Here is a 19,622-nt window from a genome sequence, read left to right as displayed (position 1 = left end):
AATTTCCCTTAAAACCAAGTCGCCTACCTTGAAGATTCTGGGCTTGACTCTTCGGTTGAAGTATCGCTCGATTCTTCTTTTGTTGAGGGCCACTTGGGTTTCAGCTTCATCTTGTTGTTCTTCTAGCATGTCAATGTGCTCTTTCAACGCTATGTCTTTCTACTTTTGATCAAAATAGTGGATGAGGTAGCTTGGCTACCAAATCTCTACAGGGGCCATAGCCTCATTTCTGTATGCCCATAGGACACCTCGAAGCTCTTCCCCCATTCTCATTTTTTGTCCATAAGTTTCTTTAGAATCTAGAGCATGGATTTGTTGGTTGCTTAATCCTGTCCGTTAGCCTAGGGGTATCTTGGAGTACTTAAAACTGAATTCCAAGCTTTGTACACCATTCTTGATAATGTTATGAGTTGAATTGCCATAAATCTTATTCCTCCTTTCCCTGGTGGGAAGGGCCCTACTAGGTCAATCCCTCATTGTGCAAATGGGGGAATATTAAGGAGGTCAGCTCCTTTGGCGAACAATATGATACAAGAGCGAATAATTGCCACTTCACTAATTTCTTGAAAAACTCTTTCGCATCCCTAAGGGCATGGGGTCAATAAGAACTTGCCTTTATGAGCTTTCTCGCCAAAGCTCTTCCGCCAGAGTGATTCCTGCACACTCCTATATGTATCTCTACTAGGGCGTATTGGGCTTCCCATGGAGGGACGCACCCCAATAGAGGGGTCAAGAAGCCTTACTTGTAGAGAATTCCGCCAATTTGGGTGAATCGCGCAACTCTTTTTTTGATTTTACTTGCGTCTTCCCTTTCTGCTGGGAGCTCTTTTGTATCTAGGTACTTTACCACTTCTTGAACCCACTCTAGCTCTCTTGGTCCTATCTCGACGACCTCGGTCTCTATAATGAGAACTTCTATCACTCTACTTTCAACTTCCCATAGTAGGGCAGATTCCTCCATTCCTAAGGATTTTCGTGCTAGTTTGTTCACTATGCTGTTACTTTCCCTCGATATATGTTCAATGCTGAAGCAACAAAACTCGCCATGTTTCTCCCATGTCAATTGCAAGTACTTTTTCAATTTTTTTTGCATTTTTCAATGTACACTCCCAATATCTGATTAACGACTACTTGGGAGTCTACCTTTACCTCAATCTCAGTAGCTCCTAGTGCCTTAGCTATCGAAAGTCTTGCTACCAACGCTTCATACTCTACTCATTGTTAGCGGTTTTGAAATTTGGTTTCTCAACGTAATGGTGTTCATGCCCAAAGTCACTTATTATGTGGACCCCTACTCCTCACCGGTGTAGTAGGATGAGTTGTCAACGAAAACTTGACGGGACTTCCCTAAGGGTGTGGTCGCCACTTCTTTGGGAAACTCAGTAAATTTGGCGATGAAGTCTACTAGGGCTTGCTTTTTCATTACATGTCTTGGGAGGTAATCAATGTTGAACTTGCTCAGCTCAATTGATCAGCCCACTAGGCATCCAGAAGCATCTAGTTTCTTTAGTATCTTCTTTAGAAGAGCTGTCAAGACCTTGATGAGGTGAGCTTGGAAATACGTCGCAATCGCCTAGTTGCTGTTACCAATGCAAAGGCTAGTATCTCCATTTGAGGGTATCTTGACTCTACTTGTAGCTCGTGTAATACACTAACTTTTGAAAAGCTCGTTCTTTGACCAAAGTCGTCGACATGATACGGGGTGAAATCACCAAGTATACTTAGAGTGTGTCCCATTGCTTGAAATGGCTTAGCAATGGCAAGCTGGATAGGCATTGCTTTAGTGCTTGAAATGCCTCATAACAGTAATCATTCCAAGGTTGTACTTTGCGTAGGACCATGAACAAAGGTAGGCATTTGTCTGTAGATTTGGACACAAATCTATTCAATGCTGCCACCTTGCTAGTTAGTCTTTGGGTCTCACTGATTTTTTTAAGCGATTTTATATTCATGATTGCCTTGATTTTCTTTGTGTTGGCTTCTATCCCTCTATCAAATACTATAAAGCCCATTAATGTTTCTAAGTCGAGACCAAAGGCGCACTTAGCCGAGTTTAGTTTCATTTTGTACTAGCATAACACAACGAATGCTTCCCTCTAATCTTCCAAGTGCTGTGGTGGTTCTTTGCTTTTAACTAGTAGGTTGTCGACGTAAACCTCTATACTTCGCCAATCTACTTTTTGAACATTTGATTCACGAGTCTTTGATATATGGCCTCGATGTTTTTCAGCCCAAAAAGCATAACTTGATAGCAATACTATCCTCGGTCTGTTATGAACGATGTCTTTTTCTCGTCTATCGAGTTCATCCAGATCTGATTGTTTTTTGAGTAGGCTTCCATGAAGCTCGGCATCCGATGTTCCACCATAAAGTCTACAATTAAGTGGAAGCATGGTAGAGGGAAACTATCCTTTGAGCATGCCTTGTTGTGGCCTATAAAGTCTACACATATCCTCCATTTTTCATTTGACTTTTTCACTAGTACAAAATTGGACAACCACTCGGGGCAATGAGCTTCCCTGATAAATCTTGCGGCAAGTAGTCATTTGACTTCTTCGACTATGGTCGCGTACTTCTATGTGCTGAATGATCCGTTCTTTTGGTGGACTTTCTTGCTTGCAAGATCAACATAAAGGCGATGCTCAATGATCGTGTTGTCTATACCCAACATGTTTTCATGGCTCCATGCAAACACGTCCCTATGTTCGACCAGAAGATGATTCATGGCCCTTTGGACCTTGGGCTGAAGCCTTGACCCCATCCATGTTGTAGTTTACAGTCGTTTTGAGTGCAACATCACTAGCTCTAGCGGCTTATTTGCTTCTACTTGCTGCAAGTCTTCTTTGTCCCATGTTTCTACACCACAGTCGAGAAGGAAGGGTGGTAGGGGTGGGACTTCATCTTGACTTTGTTTTTCCACAGTACATACATCTGCTCCTCCCGACTTGAGCTCTTGGGCATAACACCCTCATGCTAGGACTTGCTCTCCTCGAATCTATCATACTCCCACCTCTATTGAGACTTTCATCTTCAAATGGTAGGTAAAGGTGACTACTTTGGGCTGTTCAAGAATGGATGCCCTAGTATAACATTGTAGGATTAGGGGGCCTTGACCACTAGGAAGTCGATCATTATGGTGGTAGTCTGCAATTCCTTCCTAGTTGTGATCGATAGGGTTATTGCACCCAAGAGTTGTACTATATCTTCAGAGAATTCCTTCAATGGTGTGGGCGATGGTCATAGTTTGTTAGGATCAATGCCTATCTTGGTGAACACGTCCCAAAAGAGGATGTCTGTTGAGTTTCCATTATTGATCAAAATCCTCTTGGTGGTGTAGTTGGTTACTAATAACATTACCACCAATGCATCATCATGTGGGTATGAGACCCCTTCACAATCTTCTTCCCTAAAAAAGATGCTCTCTGTGCTCTTTTGTTGTGGCTGCTTGGGCAATCTGTCTATCATGTATACTTCCTCGTATCTTACCTTGCAAGCATGCACTTTTCTGCTAGACGTAGAGGTTCCTCCCTTAGTGAACCCTCCAGCTATAGTAAGGATTTTGCCCAGGGGTACCTCGTTGTGCCTGGGTTTTGGTGAGAAGCATCTCACTCATCTCCCTTTGTTGGTTGAAGCCTTTTTGGGCTTCTGCTTTGTTGGGCATCTCAATCTCGCTCTACTCTCTGCCCAAGCCCTTATTTCCCAGGCTTTGAATGTTTTGCAACCAGGTACTCCAACTCACCGCTTCCAGTTAGAGGGTATAGCAATCATTTGTCCAGTGGGTGTCATTTTGGTGGTAGGTATAGAAACGTTATCCTCTCTTTGCCTGGCTACCTTCTGTTTGATCTAGCGACCTACCCTCTGACTGCACATTTAGGTTGTTGTGAATGAATCTTGGACCACATTCTAGAGGGGGTGCTCACCTTTTATCATGGCGGATTAGCCTAGTTTTCTCCAAGGCACTTCATTTGCTCGACCTTTGAGGGTCCCTACCTTCCTTATTCTTGCATCTCCACTTCCTGTGGTGCAATTAGGGCTTGTAACGTTTCTTTAGCATTGATGAAGTCGTTGGCCCTATCCATGAATTCTCTTAGTGTTGACGGAGTCCTCTGTGATAGCTCCACCATGAATGGACTTGGAGTCCATAAAACCCCAGAATGGTTGCCAGTATAATTTTCTTATCTTGATCATCGGTAGTTAATCGCTCTTTGTTGAACCTGGTGAGGTATGCTTTTAGGCTTTATCCTTCTTTTTGCTTGATAGTTAGGAGGTATGCTGTGAGTTGCCTTGCCTCATGCAGAGCATGAATTGCGTTAGGAACTGTTTGGCCAACTCTTCAAAGCTATCGATCGATATCAATTGTAATGCCCCAAATTAGCCTTTCTCCACACCTTTCAATGTCAATGGGGAAGTCCAACATGCTAACTCCCCATGGACTTGTGAAGGGTCATGTGTGCTTTAAAGTTCTCTATTGGTCTACAAGATCTTGTGACCCATCATACAACCCTATCTATGGGATCTTGAACTTTGGTGGGAGTGATACAACCAGCCATCTCATCATATTTATCAACAAGACTATGCAATTCTTTGTGTAGCTTCTTTTTTTTTTTTTCCTGCTTCCTCGACATGTATTCCACCAGCACTGTGTGCCTCTCCTTCTTGTTGTTCGTTGTAGTCTTAGTTTTTCCGTCTTAGGCTCTCATTCTCTTTCTGGATAGCCCCCATCGCTACACTTATCTTCTTTAACTGTTCTTCCATCTCCATAAGTTGTGCCTCCATATATGTGGAAGTGGTTTCTTAGTCATGGGTTGTATAGGATTGTGTTATAGTAGGCATGTGAAAACTACGTTGAATTGTCTTTAGGAAATTTGCATGAATCCCACAAACGGTGCCACTGTTTTGGATGTATTTTACTGCCAACTAATCTCAATTGCTAACTTGCAACAAGGAAAGAGGGTGGCTCAATGTGCCTGATGCCTCTAATGCCTAATTTAAAGACGTGTCTGTATTGCCTTGCAATGAGGGGTCTAAATAACATTATCATAGGCTGCTAACGGTTGTCCTTTATATAGGGGCGGACTGTTGCTAAGAATGATAGTTCAATCCTTCCCCAAATCTCGGGGTCTCAATTGTCAAATCTTCGGGACATGCTTTTAGAAGAAAATAATTAACATATCGAAGATAAACATCTCGAATATTTCACTGTTTCCTTAGGGGTAGATATATTTGATTGGTGACAATTACCGTATTAATCCTATTGGGCGGTATGATCTTATGGTAGCGAGTGTATGGTGCACCTACAGTATTTTAACTCGATGGACCCATCATACAAACATTTTACTCGATATAATTGGGCCCATCTAGTGGAGATAAAAGAACCTCTCCATTAACACTGATAAATTAGATGAAAGGTAAATATTGTATATACCCATTGCTTAGAGCAATGCTAGTGCATCATCAAAGTTTGGCTAAATATCAATAAAATTGTCTATATTGGAATCAAAAATTTTATGTGCAGTCATTTTTGTGCACTTTTTTATGCACTCCAGTGATATGATTGGTTGGATATTAAAAAAAAATTAATCCAGCTAATCATATCAGTAGAGTACGCAGGGAGTACGTAAAAGTGACTGTATGTAGCATTGCTCTATTGGAATAGTCAAAATGAGGAAACTATACATAAGAGCTACAGTATGACTAAAGTTTCTTTTAAATTTGGAGATACACTATTCATTTTCAAAAGAATTATTTTTTCTAAAAAGATACACCAACTACACATTGGGACATTGCTTATTTTCTTGCTACTTGTACAAGCATTTCACATTGGGATGTTGGATAAAATATTTAGTTATTAAGTTATTAAATTATTAATTAACATATGGTTATTGTAGTTACAAATTATGAAAAATAAAATAAAAGTAATTTTGAAATATTAGTTTGATAAAACCAATGTAAATATTCTTGGATGGCGTTTGCATCTGGAAATGAATGCATTTGATTTTCGCAAAATATTTTCATATTAGATTTTAACTTGTCAGGATAAAGCTACGACCAATTTGATTGGAGGATGTCATTGGTCAATAGAGAATATAGATTACAAAGGAAAAACTCCATCCTTTCATCTCTGCGTCCACGAATCCCACGTGGCAGTTAGCTTCACCAAGAGAGACAGAGAAAGCTCTGGGAACACATACTCTTTTTCTCCCTGTGTGTGATCCAATGGCGGTCACTGCATCATCTTCTTCTGCTCTCTATCCTCGAGGACTCGGACCCAAGCACTTCCTCTCCCCCAAATCTCGCTCTGTCCATCTGTTTCCCCCCAGAAAATCACTCACTGTCGTTGCCATGGCACCCAAAAAGAAGGTACTAGTTTCTTTCATTCTTTCTTTCTTTCTTTCTTTTTTCTCTTCTCTGTTTTATGAACACCCTTTAATCGTTGTTTCGCTGTCAAGAAAATTCAGGGAAAGATATAGAAATTGATGTCTAATTTTCTTTTTCTGCTCTTAGATTGTAATCAGAATACCAAAGGGCTTGGGAATACTTAATTCAGGCAAAGTAAAATGCAAAACTTGGTTAAATAGACCATTTATGGCAGAACATTTGCTTGGTTGCTAGGAGAACAGCATAAGAGAAAAAATATCATTTGGGACCTTATTTCGCTGCGAAGTTAAAGATTTATCTTTTCATTGGGGTCCTTTTTCTTTTCTTGGCATCCAAACATTGAGTTATCTCGTACATTTCAGGAATGATAAGACTATCACTATTTATAATTAGGATGAAATACACCTAGTCTTATCAGACTTCTCTTGATTCCCTTATTCAAATTGACGATTAAGATGGAATAAATCTATCTAATTTTCTGCTAATCCGTTCAAGTTGACCAAAGGAATGAAATCTTAGGAATTTGCATAAGTTGAAGCACTAAAAGTCTATTTAAGCCTAATGATGACAGTGATGAAAAGCGCAGGTGAACAAGCTCGATGGTAACTGGGAGAAAAAGTGGTTCGGGGCCGGAATATTCTACGAGGGAGCAGAGGAAGTGGAGGTTGACGTATTCAAGGAGATGGAGAAGCGAAAGGTGCTGAGCAATGTGGAAAAGGCAGGCCTGCTCTCCAAGGCTGAGGAACTTGGACTCACTCTCTCCTCCATAGAGAAGTTTGGGGTGTTCTCCAAGGCCGAGGACCTTGGCCTGCTTAGCTTGCTTGAGAAGGTCGTGGGCTCCTCGCCCTCGGCTCTTGCCTCTGTGGCACTGCCCGTATTTGTGGCGGCATTGGCAGTTGTCGTGTTAATTCCAGATGACTCGGCGGGGCTGGTGGCTGTGCAGGCCGTGTTGGCCGGGGCGCTTGGGGTTGGTGCTGTTGGCTTGTTTGTTGCGGCCCTTCTGTTGGGTGGCTTGCAAGAAGCTGACTGATTTTCTTTGTTCCTTTTCTTTTCGCAAATTTTACTTCTCCTTTGTGCCATTTTATTTTATTTTATTTTTTGTTGAATTATGGAAATGTGGATTTTTTAGATAAATGACTGCAGATAAGAATGTAAATTAGAAGAGAGCAATAATTTGGCATTAATCGATAAATGTAAATTATGACTTAACAATATCTGCTGAGATATGCTAGCTTTTTGGATCACCTTACCTGTTCGCATGCCAAGCCGGCCCTCTACATATATCCACTGCTAACTTATAGCGATTGGCCCAGAAAAGAGCATTCAGAAAATGTCCAATACAAACATCGGCAAGTAAAACCTCTCAAGGTGATGATGAACAAGTACTACAAAGTATCAAAGGAAGGTTTTAGGCGGAGTTTCAGCAGAATTTAGTAGCTCAGATTCAGCGCACACTTTCTTTTGCCTGCATTTCAATCAGAGCTGCCACTTTCATGCCCGCGATAGAGAGGGCTAGCCCCTATTCATTGTGAAGAAGTGATCCCAGTTCATTTTTGGTCATTTTCTGGCAGATGGAAGGATTATATAGCTATAGACCGATGCAAGAATAATGATAAATAGGACAGGGAAGACAGGTAGAGAAGCTGTCAAGACCTTCTAGGAGTCAATCTCTGTATTCATGGTTTAGCTGCCTGTTAGACTGAGAAAGATGGAGAGTTGGGCAAGACATTAGTTCAGCATCATTGTAGACAAGAAGATTGGGAGGATGTTAAGCAATATCTTGACGTCTTCTTCTTGCTTTAGTTTACATTTTAGCATTGAGTGGGCATGCTCGTTTGTTTGCCGCTCTGTTGAGGAACTCTAGGCTTTCTATTATAGGGGATGACTAGTGACCTATTCTTTAGTATTACTGTCTTCTCCCTTTCTAGTTTCTGCTGTCTAGGCTGGGCGTGTGTTCATGCTCATTACAGCAGTTATGCATAGTATCAAATACCTAGCATTGCATGTGTTAGAAACCGCTGCAGCGAGAACCTTTCGGACACAGGTGAAATACATCTCTTTAGCCATCTCGAGCTATGAAACTTGGAGCATGTGTTACACTAGACTTTATTGCCTTGAAATAGTATTGCGATCCCAAGCACCACTGCCAGTCTTTGTTGTCTTCAACCCATGCCACTATAAAGTAACTGCAATGCAATAGTAAGTAAGTACTCTGATCTCTATTTCCATCCTTGTGGTGGTTCTCTTATCAAATACTCGATCACATGTGGTGGAAAAAGTTCCTAAAGACACTCAGTACAAAGAGTTTGATAAAATTTCTCAGTCTTGTGAGAGTGCTGAGAGTCTGCTCAATCGTATTTATTGAGTACGTTACAATAGTCAAATACAATTACAAGGTTTATTGTACTGTTGAAATTTATAGAAGGAAATATACTATGTATGGAGAATTTTGATATTGGCTAATACTGTGTAAGTAGCTGTTGGTGAGATCACTTGCTTCCTATGTATAGAGTATCATCAGTTGGAGTGGAGCCCGTGATGATAAGAGTGTCGTTGGAACATAATGTGTCTGGGCTAATGCGCTCCCGCAAACTAGGCATAGGTATGAGGCCAAGTTTGGCCCGAAGTGAAGACAATGCAGGTTGTCCAAGTGGTTTGGTCAGGAGATCAGCAAGCTGAAGTGAAGTGGGGACATGATGTGTATGAAGAAGGCCTAGTGCAACTCTTTCTCAAACATAATGGTAGTTAATTTAGATTTGTTTGCTTCGAGCATGGAAGACAGGATTGATTGCCACGTAAAGAACACTCAAATTGTCACAAAGAAGGAGTGGTGTAGAAGAAAGAAAAACATCAAGGTCACGTAAGAGGAGCAAAATCCAAATGAGCTCAACAGTAATCTGAGCCATAGCACGATATTCAACTTCAGAGCTAAAACGTAAAATTGTATGTTGCTTCTTGGTAGAGTAGGGAATTCAGATACTTCCAAGGAAAACATAGTACCCATTGGTAAATTAGTTGGTAATGGGGCAACCTAGCCAATCCGCATCTGAAAAGGCATAGAAATCAAGTGCAGATTTTGAACTAAAATTTAAACCAAGATCAACAGTACCTTATAAATGTTGTAAGATTCGTTTAACCATTTTATAATGAGCCTCTATTGGGGAGTGCATAAACTGAGAAATATAATAACACTATAAGACAGGTTCGGGCAAATGAGAATGAGATATTGAAGAGCACTAACAAGGCTACGATAGTGAGGTAGGTTAGGAAAAGGTATTTCAGAAGTAAGTCCTTGAATCTTGGGCATCATAGGAGTTCCCATGGGTTACACTCTAGCATTTGAGAACGTTCTAAAATATCAATGGTATATTTCATTTGGGAGAAGGTAAGCCCATCGTAGCCTAGGTGATTTGAATGCCAAGAAAGTAAGGAGAGGGCCAAGGTCTTCAATGCAAACTAGCTAAGAAGAGTTGAAATGAACTCGAGAAGATAAGTTGAAGAAGAACCAGTTAATAAAATATCATCAACATAGAGTAATAAAATAAGAGAACAACGAGAGAAATGACAAATAAATAAAGAAGAATTAGCAATGCTTCAAATAAATCCATAAGTAAAAAACTATTGAACTTGTCAAATGCACAAGGCGCTTGTTTGAAATCATAAATAGCTTTACTTAACTTGCAAACATAAGAAGAATAATTTTGGTGAATAAAACCTGGAGGTTGGTCCATAAAGACCGATTCTTAGAGATAACCAAGTAGAAATGCATTCTTGACGTCTAGTTGATGAATATTCCAGCAGTTGATTAGAACAAGAGTAATGACAATCTAAATTGTGCTAGGCTTGATAAACGGAGAAACTTTTCGTGGTAGTTGACACCGTCTTCTTGATGAAGACTTTTAGCAACAAGACGAGCCTTTAGGCGAACAAGAGTGTCATTGGCACTGAGTTTGGTTTTAAAGACCCAATTGTAGTTGACGATAGACATGTGAGGCTCACAAGGGACAAGAGTCCATGTATTCTTGGTATGTAAGGCTTAGAGTTCATCATGCATGGATTGGGACGTTTTGGGATCTTTGGGAATGGTAGTGAGGTCATGAAAGTTTGCATATTTGGGGTTAGGTTTTAGAATTCCAGCTTTGGAGAAGGTAATCATGGTGTGTTCAGATAGTACTAAAGAAGGTGTGGGAAGAGCAATAAGGGAGTTAGAGGCAAGCGATGGTCGGTCAATCAGAGTTGGTTAAGATAGTGGATGGGGAATCACTAATAGGAGTTGGTGGGGCAAGGGAAAAGTGAGATGGATGATGGAAGTGACATTGGGAGAGGAAGAGCATTGAAAGAAGTGGTGACAGGGACTTTAGAGGTGGTGACAATATGTTTAGAGGAGGAGAAAGGGGGAGGGGTGTAACCCACATATCAAAAGTTGAGAGAATTGGTTTGGTGGGCGGAGGCATGTGAAGGTTCTAGGTTGTTTAAAAGAAAAGTGAGTTAATAAAAAAAGACCTATCGTGAGATGTACATGCGACAAGAAGGAGGGTGGTAGCACTTGTACCCACGATGTTTATCATTATCACCCATAAAGACAAACAGTAAGGTTTTGGGGTCAAATTTATTTTGTTGGGTATACTAAGTATAAGGATAGCATTTATATCTAAAAATACATAAGGAATTATAGTCATGATAGGTCCAACAAAAGATGGATGAAGGAGATTGTAAATCAAGTGTGGTGGAAGGGAGCCGATTAATTAAAAAAGTAATAGTGGCAAAGGCTTCAACCCAGAAGCACTTTGGAACACTACTGTGGAAGAACATGGTCATACCTAGTTCTAAGATGGTACGCTAATGGCGCTCAACCATGCCATTTTGTTCAAGAGTATGTGGATAGGAAAAATAGTGAAGAATACCTCATTGTTGTAAATGGGATGAAAACTGGGTGTTAGCAAATTTTCTTCTCTCATTGGTTTGAAAAGCTTTGATTTTTCTATTAAACTAAAGCTCAACATATTTTTCAAATAATTAAAAAAAGAGAGAAAAAAACAGTTTTTTTTTTTTTTTTTTTTTTTTGTAAGGGAATTAGCCACATGTATTAAAAAAAAAAAAAAAAAAGATCAACAAAGCAAGCATAATACTGAAATTTACAAACAGAAATAAAAGGGCAGGACCCCACAAGTTACAATAAACTTTATGAAAATATGGCATGAGTAATACTAGAGAAAGGTAATTTGTTAAATTTGCGTAGCTGATAACATTCACAAATAGAAGAAATTTTATTAGAATTAGTAATTTGAATAAGTCCTTTAGATTTCAGGACTTGGAGTGCATAGGCTTGAGGGTGTCCCAGATGCTAGTGCCACACTTCTTTAAAGACTATCCAAAAGCATGTGGAGAAGTGAGTTTCGTAAGGGAGAGGCAAAGTGTAGAGGTTACCCTTTCGTCGCCAAGTCAATAGGACGTGATTGGTCTCCAGTTCATTAACAACAAAACCAATGTTGAAAAATTCACATTCATAGGAATAATCAATGGTAAGTTTCCCAATAGAAAAAAGATTTCTTGCCAAAGCCTAAACTAAAAGAACATCTTTTGATTTAATTTTATTAGTACTGTTTTCAATATAAGTATTACCAACCTGTGTAATAGCATGAGAACTATCATAACCTATAATAACAATATCATTACCAATATAGCAACGAAAGTTTTCGAGTATACCTAGATTATCTATCATATAGGCAAATGCTCTAATATCGGCACTCTACTCGATCTACTCACAAAAACTTTTGAGGATCAAAGTAGCTAGTGCCTAAGGCATATCATCAAGTTGGTAAGCATGATTAAACTCGTTCCAAAACATCTAAGGGCACGTGACCTTTTTTGAAAGATTTGATAATTTATGTTCTAGTGAATAATCACGGGCCTTATATTGTTGTTTGGGTTGGTCAATGGGCTAATGCATATTTGAAGAGCCAGGGGATAGTTCTTTCATGGCCTCTTGAGGAGATCGCTACTGAGAATGATGAGCTTAGCAATGGTCTTTGGAGGTTGGGGCACTGTTTTTCTATCCATAGAAAGCAAATCAAGAATTAGTTGAGGAATCACGTAAGGTGTGAATGGTGAAAGGCTCGTATTTGGCTTTGAGACTATTCAACAACGAGAACACCTTCATTTTATCTTGCATAGGCCGTCCAATAAAGACTAAGCAGTCAGATATCCCTTTAAATGTACGCAAGTGGTCATCGAGTGGTGTGGTCGGCTCTTTTCGTAGGTAGGTTAGCTACTTTGTGAGATGAAATTTGTGATCATGGGAGTTATGGGGGTAATCCTCATTGAGAGCCAACCAAACCTGGTGGGCAAAGTCTAATACGACGATGAGACCCATTGCCTCTTCAGAGAGAGTGTCGATTATCCATCCACGCTGCAAGCAGTCTGATTTATGCCACTAGAGGAAGGCTGAGGTGGGTTATGTCTTAAAAAAACCGAAAACACCATCGATGAAGCAATCAAGTTTTGGGGGTGTCGAAGTTGCTCTAAGGAGATGTTCAATGAGCTCTTGGCTCTTGGCCAAGGCCAAAAATTTCTCATCCCACATAGGGTAATTGGAATTGTTGAGGTGCATGGTAACAAAGTTCCCCACATTTAGAACAATGGTGGTCATGGAGAAAGACTCTCTTTCTCTCACACAAGCCTTGTTACCATAAAGACAATGAGTACAAAGTTTTTGATAAAATTCCTCATTCTCGTGAGGGTGTTGAGATCTAGTCTCCTCAATTGTATTTATAGAATATGTTACAATACTCAAATACAATTACAAAGTGTATTGTACCGCTGGGATTTATATAAGGAAACATACTACTATTTTAGAAATTTATATTTGTATTTCTGTACAGTATGATGCTTCTTTGAGGACCAAGATATTAGGTTATGACCAAAGAAAACACAAAATTCACTAGTTGAACGCTTATCGTCAGGGTATCCAACCCAATTAGCGTTAGAAAAAGCCGTGATATTTAACTCAAAGGAAGCAAAAATTTGCTAACCAACAAATGATGTGTGCTTGAGATATCTCAAGATGCGTTTAACAGCCTGCCCGTGTGTAATCCAAGGGGCATGCATGAATTGACACACTTTTTCCCCTTTAAAAACTAGGTCCAGTCGAATGAATGATAAATATTGTAGTAAACCAACAGTGCTACGATATAATGTACGGTCTTCAAATAAATTCCCAGAAAAGACACTGAGCTTATTAGAAGTGGACATTGGAGACTTTACTGGTTTAGCTAAATGCATGTTTGTTAAGTGCAACAAGTTTGTGACATACTTCTGTTGAGTGAGAAGTATGCCTTGTGAATTTGGAGTTGCTTCGATGCCTAGAAAGTAGTGTAAGTCGCCAAGATCAGGGATGGGAAAGTCCTGTCGCAATGAGGAAAGAAGGTTCGAAATGCACTGGAGTGAGAAGCTTGTGATCAAGAGATCATCCACATAAACTAAGACAAATATAGTAGTGAAACCAGAGATGCTTAAGAATAATGAGGGATTTGTCGAAGAGATAGTAAAGGCCAATTCAAGAAATTGAGAACTCAGTCGAGAATACCACGCCCAAGGTGACTAACGGAGACCATAAATTTCTTTATGTAACCTACACACATAAGAGGGAAACTGAGAGTGAGAGAACCCAGGGGGTTGAGCATTGTATATGGTCTCAGTGAGAGGACCATGTAAAAAGGCATTTTGCATGTCAAATTGCCAAATGGGCCATCAACTAGTTATGGCCAATGTAAGAACAAGTCGGATTATGATGGCCTTTATAACCGGACTGAATGTCTCTACAATGTCTATACCAAACTTTTGAAGAAATCCCTTGGTGACGAGATGCACCTTTTTTCTTTCAATGGATCCGTTGGCCTTATTCAAAATACCCACTTGCAGGTAACAACGTTGCTGGCTTGAGAAGGTGGTACTAAGGACCATGTGTTATTTGCAAGGAGGGCATTAAATTCCTTGGCCATTGCTTATCTCCACATAGGGTATCTCTCAGCAATTGTGTAACAAGTTGGTGTCTTAGGTGTTTTGTTAGAGGCATCAAGAAGGGTAAGGGGAGGAGGCCATTTAATGGTTCCATCTGTGAATTGACAAGGACATAGGCTATGCACTTGTGATCTGGTCATCATTGAATAAATATGTTGTTGATTAATAGATGGTGATGAACCCTGTGATGGTGAGGATCTTGGTGAAGAAGAAGGTAAAGGGAAAGGTGGTGGGCCGAGAAGTGATTGGGAAGGAGAAGAATGGGTTGGTGGAAGGTTAAAGTGAGGTAAGGCCACGTGAGTAGGTGATGGGCTGGGCTGGGTTGGGCTGAGTTTTGGGTATGGCAGCAAAGGGAGATTTGGACTCATTGAACTTAGCACCCTTGGAAATATAGAATTTGCATGTTTGGATATGATAGCATAGAAAGCCTTTATGACTTGGGCTTAAACCAAGAAAAACACAATGCACCAAACGATAAGAAAACTTATGAGAATTATAGGGAGTTGTTAATGGCCAACATTCAGCATAAAAAATTTGGAGAGAATTGAAGTCTGGAAGTTGTTGATGTAAAAGAAAATGAGATGAAAGATTATCAAGTGAGGAAGATGGAAGTAAATTGATTAAGTAAACGGCATGCAAAAAAGCATAGTGCCAAAATGAAAGGGGAATCGATGCATGTGCAAGTAAAGCGAGTCCCGTGTCTACAATATGGTGATACTTTCTTTCGATGATGCCATTTTGAGTATGAGTGTGCAGACAAGTAACATGATGATTAATTCCACATGAGGATAAATAGTTGGAAAAGGTCCGAAATTCACCCCCCAATCAGATTGGAATGGTTTGATTTTGGAATTAAATGTAATTCAACTTGAGCTTTAAACTTAATAAACATATCAAATGCTTGAGATTTGTGTTTGAGAGGAAAGAGTCAAGTGTGACGAGAGAAATCATCAACAAAACTAATATAATATCTATAACCCTCTTGTGATACATGTGGGGAAGGACCCCATAAATCTGAAAATAAGAGCTCAAAAGGTATAGATGCAAGGGCAGAACTACATGTAAGTTTCAAATTTCTCTAAAAAAGTTATATAGTATATAAATATATATAATTTTTTTATATATAATTAAAATTCCCCCCCCCCCCCCCAGATTATCAAAAAAAAAATAAAAAATTCCCCCATCAATATTTAGGCCTCTAAAACTTTTACTGAAATGATCCTCTCAAATCTCAATACTTACCTAGTCTCACTCTAACTTTTCACTTTACTAACATCTAAATCTTCAACTTACCAATAAACCTAAAAAACGAGTTTGAAAAATTTGCTGCTGCAACCTATAGTGTTGGAAATGAGGTCTCAAACAGAACACATAACACCCAAATCTGCTGCGTTGAACTCAGAACTCCATATTTTTCATTCTCCATGCAAACACTTTATTCAGAGGACTAGCAGTCTGGCTCTTTGTTATCTAAGCTATGCAAAGGACTAGCAATTTCATAAAAGTCAAAGATTTATTATTTGATTGACAGGTTAATTCGTCTAATATTAACTCTTCCTATTTTTACAGCTACTAGTGAGCAAGAATTTTCTGCCATGAAACTTAAAAAATCTAGATTGCGTACTCGAATGGAAGATGAGTTTCTTGCAAATCATTTGCTAGTTTATATTGAGAAAAAAATTGTCAAGAATTTCACTTCAAAAATGATAATAGATGAATTTTATTTCATGAAAGATTGTCGTCGAACTTAATTTTAAGGCGAAATCCTAAGTTGATTTTTCATTTTCTTTTCTTTTTGTAGTGGTCTCTAGCAAACTACGAAAATCCTAAAGAAATTTATCTTATAAGATGATTTTATAGATATGTATTTTTTGAATACAATTTTATGACGAATGATTATTGTTTTTTATATAGTTATGTGCAAAAAACACATATTACTTATACTCACACATACCACACACTTTGTCAATCGCCCCCCCAAACACAAAATCCTAATTCCGCCCTTGTGTAGATGATCAGTGAACTCGTGTGTGAGTTGGAATCCTATGAGACTTTGCCTTATCACATGCATCACAGAAAGGTCGTAGCATAAAAGGATCATAAAGTAGATCATGCTGGTGAAGGATAGATTGAACAGGCTTTATTGAAGGGTGGCCAAGCTGATGATGTCACATTGGAACAGAAAGTGATCTGGTGTAGGCAGAAGGATGATCAAATGATGGTTTGAAGGAGTAGAGGCCATTATTTGTGGTCCTTTGAAGAAGAGTTGTCCTGTGGTGCAATCCTTAATATAAAAACAATCATAATAGAATTCAAAAAATATGTTATTATCAAAGTATAGCTGGCGGACAGATATCAGATTCTTTTGAAAGGAAGGAACACAAAGTATTTTGTTGAGAATAATAGTGGAGTTAAGAGTAGAGAAAGAGGCTGAAACTGTGTGAGAGATTGGCACATTGGAACCATCACCAACTCGTAGTTGCTCATCACTATTATAATCCGCAACATGCTTATTCAACTTAGCTAAATCACTAGTAACATGATTTGTAGCTACAATATCCAGATACCAGGATGCATCTACTGGATAGTTGGAAGAGTAGTTGGCCATAGCTAGATGCGCATTAGTTTAGGCCTGATTGAACCAATGGTAGCATGTAATAGCAAAATGACCAGGCCGATTATAAACCTGACAACTCAAACAGTTATCAGTAGGTGGAGAAAAATTATGGCTAGTGTTACTTGAAAAGGAACCTCAAGCTCACTGGTAACGGCATCCATCACGAGACCGAGAGTTGTTTCGACCACCGTAAGAACCTTAACCACGTGAGGTAGAAGGAGGTTTGGTTGAATAATTTGCAAACACCTCATTGTTAAGGAGACTGGAGTCATAATGGTGGTACATGTGAGCTTCATGGGCAAGTAAATGGTCGAGGAGTTCATTAGGGAAATGGGTTCAAGACGAGTGGCTACTAAAGTAACAAAACCATCATACTCAATGCCTATACCAGCAAGGAGATACGGCACAAATTTCGCAAGGGGAAGGGGGTGGCCTGCAGCTGCCATGGTATTAGCAATAGCTTTAGCTTGACAATAATAGGTAGAAATGGAATCAGACCCCTTTTTTAGGGAAGCAAGTTAGAGCTAGGTTTGGATGAGACGGGACTGGGACATGGAAGCGTAGGTGGATTCTAAAGATAGTCATACAGCTTGAGCTATGTTGCAGCCAACAAACTGGGCAAGAAGGGGTTCGAAAAGGGATGATATTAGTCCATACATCACTAATTGATCTTGCTGGAGCCATAGGTCATACGCAGGGTTTGGAGTGGAGTTTTGGAGCTCTAGTTTTGGAGCAGGACAAGTACTGTCAACATACTTATAGAGACGCTGACCTTAAAGTAAGGTACTAATTGAACCTTCCATAAGAGATAATTATCTAGGGTTAATTTGACAAAGATTGTGTAAGAAAAGTTTGGATGTGGGAGGGAAGGAGAAGAATCAGAGAAGGCAGCCATGGACGTAAGTCCTTTGTGGCTTTAGATACCATGTTTCATAAACTTATATTTGTATTTCTCATTCTGCGTAAATGAATATTACAAGGGGCTCTTATATAAACACGAGCCAGTGTTTCTGTACAATACTGCTATGTTGTAGAAGTTAGAATATTCTATGCTAGACTATGGGTTTGTTACAAAAGGTAATGTGTACAGTACATGTTGTCATTTATAGAAGGTGAGGTGCACAGTGTGCGTAGTGCATGCATTCGGTTACGTAGCAGTAGGGGTATCAAATCGTGTTAACGGGTCATGTTCGTGTTGTGTCAAAACATGTATATTATACTATATAGGTTAACGCTAACTCGACCCGTTAAGTTTATCGTGTCAAAATTATAAATCCTAGCACGATCCATTAACATAACGGGTCAGGTCAATCCATTTTGACCCATTAGTGAATATTACAAAATAGGTTAACACGACGCAATATGACCCATTTCAAACTATTTATGTAAATGGGTTAAATAGGTTTGAAATTAATCCGTTTGACCTGATTATGTTTAGCATAATTTTATATAAATGTTAAAATTACAATATCTATAAAATTTATAAAAGATCCAAAATTACAATCCAAATAATAAAAATATCAAAATTAAAATTTTAACAATTCACTTTTACGTATAAGGGTATAATTGTAATTTTAACTTTCTTAATGTGTCATAACGAGTTATAATAGGTCAAAACGGATTAACCCGTTACTAACCCGTTAAGCAATCGTGTCTTAACAGGTCAACTCGATTTGACTCGAACCCGTTAAGGCTAAACCTTAACCTGCTACTATCGTGTCGTATTTATGTTGAGTTAACGGATCGTGTAACATATTATCATCCCTATGTAGCAGCACTAGAATCTTTGCATTGTGATGCTTTTGATGTGGACACAATGGGAGAGGCAATTTTAGCCTTGACAACTACGTATGGAGAATTCTCATATCAGCTAATATTGTGTAAGTAGCCGTTGGTGAGATCACTTGCCTGTACGTATAAAGTATCAGTAGCTAGAGTGGAGCCCTGACTATAGTCCCAAGGCACAACCGTTTTGATTTTGTGTGTTCTCTCTCTTCTCCCCTTGATGTTCTTACTTACTTTCTCTAGTTTATTTTATTTTCAATATTTTAGCATGGCTGATAATTAAATTTACATTTATATACTACTAATGAGAAAAAGAAAAAAGCTCTTATGCATTAGTAACAAAATCCTTAGGATGTTTTTCAACAACTAAGAATTATAATTATAATAAGCATCTGAAATGAGGATAAAAAAAAAAAAAAAAGTGCTAAAGAATATAATATGATCGCATGATTATTGGGACGTTTGTCTATCATGCACTCGAAAAGGAAAACAGCTAGCTTAAAACCATGGACCATGGTCTATGGAGGCAGTGTAGAGTTGACTGCTCCTGGTTTGCTTGCATGCATGACATGATCTTTGGGTATGACAAGAGATAAGTTGTTGTCATGATCGACAGGTATGACACAAAGTTTGTCAACAGATGGACACCCAAGTTGTCCAACAAAAACGAATTTTGGTGTTTCGGTGTTCTCCCATGTTCTAATTGACTTTGCATTCTATTGTTCTATTGACGCGTTCATCATGGTTATCAAAACAAATTTGTACAAGGTATTATCTATGATTCTGAATTTCAGAATACTTATCAACATTTGAAAAGTTAGAA

The 19,622-nt window shown here is 39.1% G+C and overlaps 1 protein-coding gene across 1 annotated transcript; it reads left to right on the top strand.

Annotated features, from left to right (window-relative positions):
* Positions 1 to 6,097: 6,097 nt before the first annotated feature.
* On the top strand, positions 6,098 to 7,562 carry LOC122280556. Its single transcript, XM_043091510.1, has 2 exons — positions 6,098 to 6,360; positions 6,965 to 7,562. The coding sequence occupies exons 1-2, from the start codon at positions 6,217 to 6,219 to the stop codon at positions 7,406 to 7,408; spliced, it is 588 nt and encodes a 195-aa protein (XP_042947444.1). The 5' UTR covers positions 6,098 to 6,216; the 3' UTR covers positions 7,409 to 7,562.
* The last annotated feature ends 12,060 nt before the right edge of the window (positions 7,563 to 19,622 follow it).

This window comes from Carya illinoinensis, chromosome 11 (genome assembly GCF_018687715.1).
Source record: "Carya illinoinensis cultivar Pawnee chromosome 11, C.illinoinensisPawnee_v1, whole genome shotgun sequence".
Taxonomy (NCBI): Eukaryota; Viridiplantae; Streptophyta; class Magnoliopsida; order Fagales; family Juglandaceae; genus Carya; species Carya illinoinensis.
Note: the sequence above shows the minus strand (reverse complement) of the source record. Positions and strands in the feature narration are given on the sequence as shown.